The sequence below is a fragment of the Nannospalax galili genome, unplaced genomic scaffold (genome assembly GCF_000622305.1).
Source record: "Nannospalax galili isolate Female #2095 unplaced genomic scaffold, S.galili_v1.0 scaffold598, whole genome shotgun sequence".
Taxonomy (NCBI): Eukaryota; Metazoa; Chordata; class Mammalia; order Rodentia; family Spalacidae; genus Nannospalax; species Nannospalax galili.
In genome coordinates this window covers 1086659-1101732 of record NW_008342423.1, presented here as the reverse complement: position 1 = coordinate 1101732, position 15074 = coordinate 1086659, and the positions used below count along the sequence as shown (strand labels likewise).

General features: G+C 40.6%; 1 protein-coding gene and 1 pseudogene across 4 annotated transcripts in view; both read right to left on the bottom strand.

Annotated features, from left to right (window-relative positions):
- LOC108491117 overlaps positions 1-548 on the bottom strand; it is a 911-nt pseudogene extending 363 nt beyond the window's left edge.
- The window catches only part of Pcyt1a (phosphate cytidylyltransferase 1, choline, alpha), a 52503-nt gene that overhangs the window by 19900 nt on the left and 17529 nt on the right, over positions 1-15074 (bottom strand). For 2 of the 4 annotated variants that reach the window (XM_008838531.3, XM_029566160.1), the window contains exon 3: positions 5893-6019. In XM_008838531.3, coding sequence (XP_008836753.1) covers positions 5893-6009 — 117 coding nt within the window. In that variant the 5' untranslated portion in view covers positions 6010-6019. Of the gene's footprint in view, positions 1-5892; positions 6020-8918; positions 9006-10049; positions 10167-15074 lie in introns of those variants that run through there. The other 2 variants (XM_029566162.1, XM_029566161.1) reach the window with 2 other exon arrangements.

Sequence of the window (15074 nt, the reverse complement as noted above, 5' to 3'; positions counted from 1 at the left end):
AGGAAATTAGTGTCAGTAGTGTTGTATAGGCTTTTTGTATTTCTGGATTCAATCTGCTACCCTATTAGTAAGGATTTTTGCATCTAAGTTTGTGAGGTTTTGTTGTTTTTTTTTTAAGAGCACAAACCTACATTTATTTATTTACTTTACTTTTGTTTAAATCTGTGAAGGGTACAGCATCACACAGATTCTGTGTCCAACGGCTTCTGCAGGAAGGTTGCTTTGGAATTTGGCACGAAGCATGCCACTGTTCATGGACCTGAGTAACCTTTCCCCAGATTACTTTGGTTTAGTTTAGTTTGCCACCAGGAGGCACTGCTATTTTTTGCTTTATACACATAAGCACATCTCTTGCCTAAGTAGAATTCAGTTTCAACTAGGGTATAAACCCCTTGGATTTTAAGAAGAGTTGTATGCTCTCCTTGGTTCTGGAGACCTCACTTATAGCCAGCAAAAGTGGTTTTGCACCACAGCCTTCCAGACATATTTGTCTTTTAGAAGTCCTGATCCCAGCAGGCCCCAGTTACCTGCTCACAAAGTTCAGCAGCAGGAACTTCACTCCATGAGAGTTTTTAAATTGAAGTTTTCTTGTGATATTTTTGTTTGGCTTTGATACATAACATTTGATGATTTCTGTGACTGGTTCCAGGTTACCAAGGGTTTAATAACCAGCCTACAAATTTTTCTGGGTATTTAATAACTGGTTCCAGCACACTAGTGATACTACCTTTCAGGTATGCAGTAGATCTGGTCTTTTATCCACATGAATTATTTTTTATAATCATGTGTTTCTATTTGTTTCATATATATGCTTTCTTAAAATTTGGCAAAGAAGAAAACTGAACAGCAAGAGGTATGAAGGAATCTTCTGGAAGGATGAGTGACATACACACACATGCATACACACACATGCACACAGTGAGAGAGGCAAACAAACATCTGTTGAACCGTACTTAAGGTTTGTCATGTTGCAATGTCAGCGTGAGCCTAGAACTTCTTACTGGCTTCCACTTACTTTTTCTACTCTTCCCAATTCTTGAATATTTTTAGCAAAAGTTTCCAATGGCCACAGAGCATTTCCCTTTCACCCAAACATTCTGCACAAATGGTACCAGGTTCTTCTGGAATCCAAACTATTTCAGTAATGCCAGGGGAAAGGCTACAGAGAAAGAGAAGATAAGGGGTGGAGCAGAAAGATTCCATTCCCTAGCAGGGATGTTCAACCTTCTGACACTGTGACATGAAGATGCTATCATCTACAATACTCACACTCAAGAACTGCGCAGTTGGGCTGGGAAGATGGCTCATTGGGTAGGAACACTTCCTATGAAATCCTGATGACCTGAGTTTGATCCTTGGAATCAATGTAAAGGTGGATGGAGAACTGACTCCATAGAGTTGTCCTCCACATGCACACTATGGTACATGTGCCTTCACACTGTGTGTATGCACACACAGTAATAATCACACACACACACACACACACACACACGCACGCACACACACACACATACACCACACACACACACACCCCAACACACTAGTAATAAGGTTTTTAAAAAGAATTGCATAATACAGTTATTTAAAAAGAAACAAAGAAAGAAAAGAAAAAGAAAGAAAGGAAGGAAGGAAGGAAGGAAGGAAGGAAGGAAGGAAGGAAGGAAGGAAGAAAGAAAAAGAAAGAATCCCATAATGTTGCAAGTTTACAATTTTATGTTGGGACACATTCATAGCTATCCTTGGCTGCATGCAGTCTGCGGGTCACGGGTTAGACACGCCTGCTAGGGCTCAAAAACAATGCTACTGCCCCCACTCCTGAGTCAGTCAGCTTCTTGACAATTTCATTTTCCTCCTAGTTGGCACGTTTCATACCATATGTTATTTCAAGCTCTTTTCTTTTCTTTTTTGTTTTGCTTTTGAGACAGAGGCTGATCATGAGCTCACTACTATGAAGCCCAGGTGGCCTCAAATACTCAGTCTTCCTGGCTTAACTTCCCAAGCACTCAGCTTCCTCAGTTCTAGGATGTGTTTACCATCACACCTGGAACACCTCATTTTTGCAGTCCAATAAAAGCAACTGGCACCTAGAGGGTCTCAACATACACCGTGGAATCTACTTAGTCATAATTCCCTCACAGTTTCGGTACTTTACTCATATTTGATATACAATCAGAGAAGCTAAATGTTTCATTTTATGATTTTTTTTTTTTTTTTTTTTTTTTTTGTCTTTTTGAGATATGGTCTCCCCGTATCCCCAGCTGTCCTGGAACTCACTATGTAGACCGGGCTGGCCTTGAACTCACAGAGATCCGCCTGCCTCTGCCTCCCGAGTGCTGGGACTACAGGCGTGCACCACCACGCCCGGCTATGATTTATTTTTTTTAACTTTTATTTTTTTGGTGCAGATGATCAAATTTAGAACCTTACGCCAGCACTCTACCATTAAGGCACATGCCCACCCCTCATGGTTCTTTTGATTTTTACATTTTTGAAACACCTTAAAATGGAAGATGAGGTGGTATATCAATAGGAGTTAAATACTCAGTTTGTATTAATATGAAACTAAGATAAAAACAGTAAATTATGTTTATAAAAAAAGAAACATCCTTATAAGTAAATACTTTGTATTTACAGAGAAAACGGTACAATTCTCCTCTCTCCTCTGCCCATTTCATCCTGACCCACCAACCCAGACAATTAATATTTGGTAATCTGTTCTACTTGCCATGAAAAGTACTCTTCTGAAGCTAATGTACTCTGAACCAGAGTTTTATTCTATGTTTCCTTCCTCCTCAGGGAAGGTCCTACTTATCTTTCCTCCCTAGCACCCACACAGCCATGGGTAAATATGCAATAAAATTTTGTTTGTTCAACTTAAACATCATCTAGTGAACAGATAAACAAAATGTTGTATGAGATACATGGAGGACTATTATTTGGTAATGAGAAAAATTAAGTAGTGACACACACTACAATCTGAATCTTGAAAACATATTCAGTAAAAAGAGCTAGTCACAAAAGACAAGGTATGTTGTCATTTGTATATAATATCTAGATGAGGCAGCTCCATAGAGACAGAAGCATTAGTGGGTTCCAAAGTCTGAGGAGAAATGCAGAGTAATTTGCTAGTAGCTACAGGGCTTCTTTGGGGGAGTTAAATATACTCTAAAACTGGTTCTGGTAATGACTTTTTTTTTTTTTTTTTTTTTTTTTTTTTTTTTTGTCTTTTTTGGAGACAGGGTCTGCTTGTAGGCCCAGCTGGCCTGGAACTTGGAACTTGCTATATAGACCAGGCTGGCCTTGAACTCACAGAGATCTACCTGCCTCTGCCCCCCAACCCCCCCGGTGCTGGGATGAAGGCATGCACCACCATGCCTGGCTCCTGGTAATGATTTTTTAAAATCTGTGAATATACTGAAAACTATTAAATTGCTGGGCTGTGGAGTGGATTATATATGTCAATTATATCTCAGTAAAGCTGTTACAAAAGAAAAATCTTGTTTGTTTTTACTACCAAGTTCAATGGGAATCAAGAGAAAGTATTGGTCTATAACAGAAACGATGGGTAATTTTACTTCTCCCCACCAGGGTCAGTCAGCCTGGTAAGTGTATTTTTGGCCACTAGCCAGTGCTAAAGAGCCAGTGTGTACCAGGAAGGAAAGTATAATAGGCAGCAAGTCACTGAGTTCATGTAAGTCATTCTACATGAATACGTGAAGCAAAGCGATTTAAAGCACTGAAATTCCTCAGAATCAAAAGATCAGGAAATGTTAAGTCTTCTCAAACCTCATTCCAGTAAAAAGACTGATCTCCTTTGCTCTGTTCCTCAGTATGGAGATTGACTATTTGGTTATAAGATATCCATTTTTAAAATGATACTGCTGAGCTAGAGTCTACCACTATCTCTTTAACCTGAATTCTCGAAGAAATTTTCAGAAATTAACAGGGCCCTGTTTGTTAACTACTAAGCCATTTCCTGAGTTTGCTATGGTGTGCACATCTTACTCTATGGAACCTGTGACTATGTTGCCTTCCAGGCAGAAGGGGCTTTGCAGATATAATCAAATTTAGGATATTCAGGCAGGAAGATTATCCTGGATAATATGGGTGTACCAAATGCACTCATAAGAATCTTTACAGGTGGAAAGAGAAGGCAGGGACACTCAAAGTCAGAGGTGACATGATGATGGAAGCAGCAGCCAGAATAGAGTAATTGCTGGTTGGCATCATGATCTAGGCAATATGGACAGCCTCTAGAACCGCCTCTAGAACCAAGGAGACAAAGCAACATGGAAATACTCTTCCCTAGAATCTGCATTCCTGCCAACACTGATTCTCATGTTCTAACACCCACTTCAGACTCTCCAAAACTGTGAGATAATACATGTATGCTATTTTATGGTAAATTGTCACCACAGCAGTGGGAAAAAAATCCACTTATTCCTATGGGTATCATCAATACTAGGCCCAGAGGTATATGGCTATTTGTGGAGACCGTCTGCTTTTATTGCTCAAAATAAAGTATTATAGGCCGGGCATCGTAGCGCACACCTTTAATCCCAGCACGGGATCCCAGGCGGATCTTTGTGACTTCAAGGCCAGCCTGGTCTACATAGTGAGTTCCAGGACAGCTGGGGCTACAAGGAGACCCTATCTCAAAAGGACGAAAAAAAAAAAAAAAAAGATAAAGTATTAAAGTTGGGCATGGTGGCTTCATGCCTGCAATCCTGAAGCTAGCCTGGGAGACCCTATCTCAGAGAGAGAGGGGAGGGAGGAAGAAAGAAATATTGGCTTAACTGTCTCAGTAGAAATATTTTTCATTTTGGGCTAGGGAACTCCAGAACTCATCAGTAAAAGTTATAGTTTGATAAATGGCTATGGTCAGTATAGGTAATGAAACACAGAAAAATACAATTTTGTCACAGGGATTTTAAAACATGGATTTCATAACATTGCATATCAGTAACTTCAATTGTCTAAGTGTCCTCTGACTTTAAAAAATATTATGTATGCTGGGTGTAGTGGTGCATGCCTTTAATCACAGCACTTGGGAGGCAGAGGCAGGTGGATCTCTGTGAGTTCAAGGCCAACCTGGTCTACATAGTGAGTTCCAGGGGCTACAGGGAGACCCTGTCTCAAAAAGACCCCCCCAAAAATATTATGTATATAAGTATATGAGTGCTTTGCTTGCATGTGTGTAAGTCCACCATATGTGTGCAGTGTCCACGGAGGCCAGAAGAGAGCGTTGGATCCTCTGGAACTGGGGCTACTAATGGTTGTTAGCTGCCATATATGTGCTGGGAACTGAACCTGGGTCCTCTACAAGAGCAGCCAGTGCTCTTAACCACTGAGTCACCTCTCCAGCCATGCTTTGACTTGTGTTTTAGGGGAAGCTGAGATAGGCCAAGAAGCTTGGAATAGAATCTTTCATCTAAGGCTTGGCAGCAGTCTAGAAAGTATGACAGTAATGTCCTACAGATTATAAAGTGAACAGTAGCAGAAAAGGTTCTCATCTAAGTACAGCCAGTACTGAAGTAAAGGAATGACAAAGAGACGACGCTAAGAACTAGACACTATGTGACAATACCAACACTAATCACTACTGAGAATCTCAACCTCTCTATTTTTACTAGCAATTTGATTTTTAGCCTAATACAGGCACAGCCTCCAAATTTTCCTCATCTTTTTTTTCAAATTGAATGTAAAGCTCCTACAACTGACTATAATTCATAATGCGGCAAGAAAGCATAATATTTTCCAAAACTGTAAAATTGCTCTTATTATTCATGCTATTTATCATTCCCATTATAAAAAGATGTCTAACACTGGTATCATCTATTTCTACCTCCCCCACCAGGTTAATGTTTACAAAGAAATCTCTTCTTTACTTACAACTGCACAGCGCTGCACTTTTGAAGGAATTTCATCTTCCTCCGTTGCTCCATTAGGTCCGGGTGCCTCTTTCCTCCTCTTCCTCGAATTGACTTTAGCAGAACTCTGTGCATCCATCTTCTTTTAACTGCTCCAATAAAGTGGTAAAACATCTGTACCAGTATTGCAGAGACACTAATACACTCAGCAAAACATTAATTCCAGAGCATACATTTTACCAAAATGAGCCAGTGGCATCTGGCAAAAACAGCAAGGATTCATAAACACTGGCTCTGGTAGAAGCATAGAAATGTGTCTCTGTGGAACAATGGCCATAGTTAATCTCCTGACCTTGAAACTTTTTCCTAACAAGGAAGCCTATACACAGTTTATTTCATATCTTAACTGTGTTAAAAGATTAGAATAATTTGGATGAGAAAGCTAACTATTCAAATTGAGTTATTTGAAATGCCTGTGACCAGAATTATTAGATTTCAGAGTTTTTTGGACTATTTACATAATTTACTCATTAGGCATCCCTAACCTGAGAATCTGAAATACAAAACTTGTGAAATCTGAGAAATTTTTTAAAGATTTTTCTTTCTTTCTTTTTTCTTTCTTTCTTTCTTTCTTTCTTTTTCTTTCTTTCTTTCTTTCTTTCTTATTTGTGTGTGTGTGTGTGTGTGTGTGTGTGTGTGTGTGTGTGTGTGTGTGTGTGTGTGTGTGTGTGTGTGTGTGTGTGTGTGTGTGTGTGTGTGTGTGTGTGTGTGTGTGTGTGTGTGTGTGTCTTTTTGAGACAGGGCCTCTCTGTGGCTCCAGCTGGCCTGGAACTCGCTATAGACAAGGCTGGTCTCAAATTCACAGAGATCAGCCTGCCTCTGCCTCCCAAGTGCTGGGATTAAAGGTGTGCACCACCATGCCCAGCTAGATTTATTTTCATTTTATGTCTATGAGTGTTTTGCCTGCATGTATGTCTGTACACATGGTGCATTGCCCACAGATGCCAGAAGAGGGTGTCAGATCCCTTGGAACATGGTGGTTGTGAGTCACGTGGGTGCTAGGAACTGAACCCCAGGCTGCTACAAGAGCAGCAAGTACTCTTAACCACTGAACCATCTCCCAAGCTCCTGAACGTTTTTGTGTTTTGCTTTGCTTTGTTTTGTTTTTAGCAGACTGGGGCTAGTCAACCTGTACAACTTTACCCCTATACCTCCAGGGGGGAAGAGAGTTGAAACAGGGTCTTAGCACTGGCTGGCCTAGAACTCGATATGTAGACTAGGCTGGTGGTGACCCTTCTACATCTGTCTCTAAAATGCTGCAATTATAGGCATGCACCACTTCTCCTGGCTTACCACTATTCTTTATCACCTGACATGCCCACAGAGATATGGCAGGTACAAAGCATGTGAAAAGTTCTCTTTGGTACAAGCCTCCTGTCTCAGATTCCTAAGTGCTGGGATTGTAGGTGTGAGCCGCCTCCTGTCTCAGATTCCTAAGTGCTGGGATTGTAGGTGTGAGCCACCATGCCAGGACTAAAGCATAGACTTAACTCTAAATACCCTGTAGATTTCAGAAACCACTCACTCTACTAGAGTTAACCCTAGGAAAACTGTGGAGTAGAACAGTTTTTAAAAATGTCCCTTCCTAGCCGGGCATGGTGATACACAACCTTAATTCCAGCACTTGGGAGGCAGAGGCAGGAGGATCTCTGTGAGGTCAAGCCCACCCGGATCTAAAAAGCGAGTTTCAGCCCAAAAAGGGCTCCAGGGAGTCCCTTTCTCAAAAAAAAAAAAAAAAAAAAAAAAAAAGTTCCCTCCTAAATCAGCATGATAGCTCAGAGGGTGGATCAAGTTTGACAACCTAAGTTTGATCCCCCAGATCCACATGGTAAGAGAGAACCAACTCCTGAAAGCTGTCCTCTGATTTCTACATGTACACTCTGACATCTACACTATGCAAGTCGAGAGAGAGAGAGGGAGAGAGGAGGCAAAATACTTGTTACACATAAAGTAACAGTAAAGTAAAAAGTAAAAATCTTAAGTGTCTTTTCCCTTCCTTTTTCAGTACTCATTTCTCCTTCCTCTTTCACAGTAACCACCTCAAGCTGGTTCAGAGTGCCCAGTTACTAAAACACCCAGGATCTCTTTCTCCAAAGAAAATTCATTTTTTACTGTCTAATTTAGCAGACAGCTTCTAGCAACTAGCTATCATTGGTAAATCAGGATAGTCAAGGGTTCCTGATGAGATGTTGGCTTGTGCTACCTCTCTAGGGATATTTGCAGTTAAAAAAAATTATATATATATATGAAACTATATATAAATGTAATATATATTACATTTGTGTGTGCATGTGTGTGTGTGTGTGTGTGTGTGTGTGTGTATACACAACTTTCAGGAATTAGTTCTCTTCCACCAGGTGGGTCCTGGAGCTCGAACTCAGGGCTTGGTGGCAAGCACCGTTATCTGCTGAGCCATTCTGCCACAGTCTTATATTTGCATTTTTCTTAGATGATAAAATCTGCACAAATAAATTTCTTGATAGCAGTGAATTGTTAGGCATCATCCAGAAACTGGGGGTAAGGGAAGTTCTATGATCAACTGTCATTTCTGCCTAAGTTGATGGCACAGTGGAAAATCCTCAAAACAAAAGTGAAAAACAAAAGCTGGACAGAACGAGGACACCTACTCTGCCTCGATGCCTCCTGTAAGCACCCCCCGAACATCTAAACAACTGCGACTGGGCTGCACTTTCTTTCCAGCTAACATCTAAGCGGTAATGCGGTAAGATCTACAACAAACCTGACCTGATTCTTAGGAGACTGAAGGTGACTCCCCATGAGTCATGGCTAAGTATTAGCCCGACATAAAGAAATACCAGTCTAGAGTACAAGATGAACACCACCCAGAAACTATCTTTTATTATAAATGAAAATAAACAGGGAAGAAGGTATGGTATCTCTAGCACTAAGCTCTCCCAATGATAATCATCAGAGTTCTTCATTGTTGTTAATTATTCTTTCAAAATATACAGAGGAAAGTGCTCTCACCGTGAGAGGCTTGCTATGGAGGTCTGACAAGTCCAATTTCTAACTTGTATATCACAGGGCTCTGCTAAGTGTCTGTTCAATTCTCCTCTGGGTAGGAAGACAAAGTCCACTAAGAAAAAGTGCAACTTAGCAATCAACAATATCAGTCAATAATAAGAGTACTTACTGTAAACAAGGTATTATGACAGAATTTTTTTTGAGACAAGGGTTTACTACATAGCCCTGGCTGGCCTGGAACTTGCTATGTAGACCAGGCTGGCTTTGACCTCACAGAGATCCACCTGCCTCTACCTCCCAAGTGCTGGCATTAAAGATATGTGCCACCACAGCCGGCTCATATTTCTTAACGTACAAACTGAGCTCACAAGACATTTTGCTACTTGAAATAAGTCACATACAGTAAAACAAATACTGCACTTAGATGTGAGAGCTAAAAAGATGGCTATAATAATACACACTGTATGTTTCAAAATTGCTAAAAGAATACACTTTAAATGTTTTTACCACAAAACATGACACTTAGATGAAGTGACAGATATATTAATTAACTTGATTAAAACATTCCACATGTTGCTGGGTGAGGAAGAGCTGACCTTCTTAAAGAGGGTCTCATAGGCTAACTAGACCTCAGAAGATGAACTTGTACTGAGGGACCTCCGAGGACACTAACTTGACATGATAGGCCTTAACACAAGCAACAGAATGTATGAATTCCAGTGTGGGGGGCTATGGGAGGGTGTCAATGGGGAAGGGCTATAAAGATGATTAAGATGTTCTGAATGAAATACACAAAAATTCAATAAAAAAATTACCAAAAAAACTACAAGTCCACATGTATGGGGCTGGAGAGATGGCTCAGCAGTTAGGAGCACTAGCTGCTCTTGCAGAGCACAGGGGTTCAGGTCCCAGCACCCCACATGACAGCTAACACCACCAACAAACATCTCCAGTTCCAGAGGATCCAACTCCCTCTTCTGACCTCCATGGACATTGTACAACACAGATGCACTTACATATATGCAGGCAATACACTCATATACATAAAATAAAAATAATGAAGTATTCTTTTAAAAAAACATTCCACATGTAAACATGTAAAACATAACAATATATAGGAATAATAGGACAGACCTGTAATCTCAGCACTTGGGTAGAAAAGGCAGAAGGACGATGAGTTCAAGGCCAGTCTGGCCTAGATAGCAAGCTCCATGGCAATCTGAGTCACATAGCAAGATCCTGTCTCACAAAACAAAAGGCTGGAAATGTAACTCAGTGGTAGAGTATTTGTTTAGCACGCAAAAGCCCTTGGTTCAATTTCCAGCACACACACACACACACACACACACACACACACACACACACACACACACACACACACAAATCACAATATATCCATATCTTGACACAATTATTATTTGCCAATTAAAATAAAATGCAGAACTGTGATTCACTGCCTTAAAATTTTCTCTCAGAATCTCCACACTACATGTCAAACCAGTAAAATAGCCTCAAAATGTATAGTAGCCCAATGTCGGTTTGTATAATAATATCAAGTGAAAATATTTATTTCATGCATTGGAAAATTGTTTGCCTATTCAATGTTACCTATTTATGTAGAGCTCTTCAGATGTAATTTTAAAAGCCTTCAGTTAAAATTAATTAATTAATTAAATGTAGGGGTGGAGAGATGGTTCAGTGGTGAAGAGTACTTACTGTCCTGCAGAGGACCCAGGTTTAGTTTCCAGCACCCATGTTGGGCTGTTCACAGTCACATGTAACTCCAGTTCCAGGGGATCTGATGCCCTTTTCTGGTCTCTACAGGCACTGCATGCACATGATGCACATGATATACACATGCATATACATTAAAAAAATAAATAAAATTTAAAAGCCAGGCATGGTGGCACACTCCTTTAATCCCAGCACTCAGGAGGCAGAAGCAAGTGGATCTCTGTAAATTTCAATTTAGCCTAACCTACATAGTGAGTTTTAGGCCAGCCTGGTCTACATCTATGTCAGCCAGTGCTATATAGTGAGACCCTGTCTCAAAACACCTGAATAAATAAAAATAAAATGCAAGCTGGTGAGACGGTTCAGTAAGTAAAGACGCCTGCTACCAAGCCTGACCACTCAGTTTGATTTCCAGGACCCACATGGTAGAAGGAGAAAACCAACTCCTGAAAGGTGTCCTTTGACTTCCATGCATGAACTATGGCATTCTCATGCCAATTCCCAAATAAATAAATAAATGTAGTAAACTAAATAAATAAATGCAAGTAAAGGCATAGAAACTTCATTCAGGGGTCTGACTTCAAAATGTTTAATATAGGATTTCACACCCATTGGGTGAAAGTTTTCTGAGGAATAAGATACTTACATAATATTAAAACATCTCCTCCTAGATTAATTATCAATTATAAAAGGAAAAGGGTTGCCTTGATAGTAGAAAAAAATCTCTCAGAAAAATTACCAACAATCCCTCCTGGTATGAGGTACTAAGAGCAGAAGTGTGTTAGAAGGAAGCAAGCAAACAGACTCTAAATGAGGGATTTTCCAAAAAAGAGCCTGGAGTCTTCAAAAAATGCCAGTCATGAAGAACAATGAAAGGCTGAGAGACTGCTACAAGTTAAAGGACTAACAGGTGACAAATAAGACACTTCATGATTCTAGACTGGCAAAATATAAATGTGACTGTGTACCAGATATTAACATGTATCAATGTTAAACTTCCAAACTTGATAATGATGCTGTTACTAGGCCTTGTTTTTAGCAGCTATATACTGAGGTATCTTGAGACAAAGGGTCATGATTTCTACAGCCTACCCTAGGTAAAAGAAGAAAGAAGAAGGAGAAGGAAGAAAATATATTCTGACCATGGCAAAATATTTGCTACACAATAATCTAGGTAAGACATATGGGAGATAGTTTTAACATTCCTGAACTTTTTGATAGGCTTTGCTTTTCATATCTTTTTCTCCAAAATAAAGAGACTGGGAAAACAAGGAAAATGTATGTAATACATATTTTAAAATAGAGCTGAAGGTATAATACAGTGGTAAAGCACTTCCCTAGTGTGCATGAGGTCCTGTGTTATACCTTCAACATGAGGAAAAAAAAAGGTAAATATCATGCTATCACTGCATGAATCTAACACAGGGAGCTCACCTCAGTATTCTTGCCACTCTTCTATAGGCTCTACTTTGTTTTCCAAAATAAAAGATTTAATTTTAAATTCTCTATAATAATTTCCTGGGCAGATAGGATAGCATATGAAATTTATCTTTGGAATCTCAAGGAACTGCTTCATTCTCTACCCTAACTCACTGAATCCCAAGATGTGCTAGATAATGTGTGCTACAAAATGCATGCTATATTTTTACAAATTTATTTACATGTAATAGACATATAATAAACTTTATATATTTAAAACTTGATTATGAGTTTTAACACATCTAACACACATGATATCAAAATTAGGAAAATGAGCATATCTACCATCTTCAAGTTTCCACACTGATGATATTCCTCTCCCTCTCAATTCCAATACTGCTTTACTCATCTTTAGTGACAGCCTAAGGGCAGATGGCATCATAATGGTGGAAACACATTCAAAAGGCAGAAATCACAGGGAGGGGCCACAGCCACTTTTTCTACACAACTTTCTCAAGGGAACTCAGGGTTCCATGAAACCTACTTTAATCCTTACTGAGGGGTAGAGCTCCCAAAAACCTCCCATTAGGCTCTATCTCTTTTTTTGGGGGGGGGGCGGTGTCTTTTTGAAACAGGGTCATCTCTCTGTAGCCCATCTGGCCTGGAACTCACCAGGTAGACCAGGCTGGCCTGGAAGTCACAGAGATCTGCCTGCCTCTGCCTCCCAAGTCCTGGGATTAAAGGCGTGCACCACCACACCTGACTTGGGGTACACTTTTGAGTTAGGTCAAAAGTGACTTTATCCTGGCTGGAATGTCCCTGGTTTATCTAAATACTCAAGAGTTATAACAGCATTTCTGGATCAGGGTCCCATGGTAAACCCCTACATGTGCCTCTAATGGTTTTATCCATTTATGGTTCTCTGGAAAACTATGCAAAAAAAAAAAAAAGTAGCTAGGTTACTTAAAAGCAATCACGCTGTTACAATTCAAGACAGCTTCAGTTTTCATTCCATCCCCACAGGCCCAAAGCCAAGAGAAATCTAGTGTCACTCAGAAGTCCAAAGTCTCATCTGAAACTCAAGGCAATGACATCCTCTTGCCCCTGTAAAAGAAAAACTAAGTTGCAAACATCCAAGATAAATGGCGGGCCAGAGACAAAATAAACATTCTTATTCCAAAGGGAAGATAGAGGCAAGCAGAAAGAATAACTGATTGAAAGCAGAGCTGAAACCCAGCAAGGAAGGTATTAAATTACAAAGCTCCAAGTCCAGCATCTTTTGCACATTTTGGCAAGGAGTGATTGCCATGTCTTTGAACAATGCCATCTCCAATCGCTGGTTGCTGTTTGGACCTGGATTTACGTACTGCCTGCAGCTTCCCCAGGCACTGCACACTTTGGGTAGTTGTACATTTTGGGGGTCCTAATTTCTGTTCCCCAAGTGCATGACTACATCAGATGTTGCCCCATCTGAACTGTCTCCTGCTCTGTATGTTCTCACCTCATGAGGAACTTCTGCCTTGCTTCCCAGGCTTTCCTTTGAAATCTGGATAGAAGCCACCATGACACCATAACTCTTACATTCCACACACTCAGCACATAGATACCAAAGTACAAGGTGTACCCAGACCTGTCTGAACCACAGCTGCAGTCACAAAGTGCTTCACAGGTCTAAAGCAGGGAAACCAATTCTAAGGCACCTCCTCCCAAAGGCAGGCATTTGCCTGAAATAGTGCTATTCTACTAGGTCTCCGGGTCTGTGACGGGAGGCACAACCTGAAAAAGTTCCAAGCTACACTAGAAGCCTTTTTCCATTGTCCAGTGCGAAGTAGGCACCACTCTCTTCAGCACGCCCTTCCTGGGCTAGGCTGTACCTTTTCCAAATCTTTCCACTCTGCTTCCTTTGCTCCCTAGTCTCACTGCAAATCTGAGCAAAAATAATCAATAAACCTGGTCTGCAGACTGACTTCTGTGTTGTTTTAAAATCTCTTCCACCAAACTGGACCTGGTGGTGGAGGTCTCTAATCTTAGGTGCTTGGGAGGCTGAGGTAGAAAACTGAAAGTTCAAGGCCAGCCTCCGCCACAGAATGAGTTCAAGGCCAGAGTGGGTAACTTTGGAAGACTATGTCTCAAAAAGCAAGAAAGCTGGAGATACAACTCAGTGATAGAGAGCTTGCATAGCATGCACAAGGCACTGCGTTCAACCTCTAATATCACAAAAAAGATGAAAGAAAGGAGGAAAGGGAAGGAAGGAAGGAAGGAAGGAAGGAAGGAAGGAAGGAAGGAAAGAAAGATTTAGATATATAGAATCTCTTTCAACAAATAAATTAACCCATCATCTTAAATTTTGGAAACTGGGGCTGGAGAGATGGCTCAGCAGTTAAGTGCATTGACTGCTCTTGCAGAGGTCCTGGGTTCGATTCTCAGCACCCACCTGGGAGCTAACAACAGCCCTTACTCCAGTTCTAGGGGAATTCGACACCCTCTTCTGACCTCCATGGGCATTGCACAACACGGGTGCACTTACCTACATGTAGGCAATACACGCATACACATAAAATAAATAAAATATTAAATAATAAATAAAATATTTTTTAAAAATAGTCTCCTTTCTTAGCCAAGCACAGTGGTAAACACTTTTATAATCCTAGCACTTGGGAGGTGGAGGCAGGAGGATCAAGGAGCTCAAAGCAGCCTAGGCCACTTAAGACCCTATCTCAAAAAAATCTAAATGAACGGATGAAGAAAAAAATAATCCTCTTCTTTTAAAGCCACCCACCTTAGAGTTGGGTGTGGCAGTGCATGCCTGTGTGCTGCGATCCTCAACTCTGACCTGCAGAGCTGAGGAGAAACGACACGAACACCAAGGTAGGGTTCAAGCTTCTTCTTTCATTGCACCGTTTTTTCTGTTATATAGATGCCCCGAAAGCCCTCCCTTTCGCCAGACCCAATCAGGGGAATTACACGCGCACACCAGACAGTTGAGGCAGCAATCTATAGGGTCAC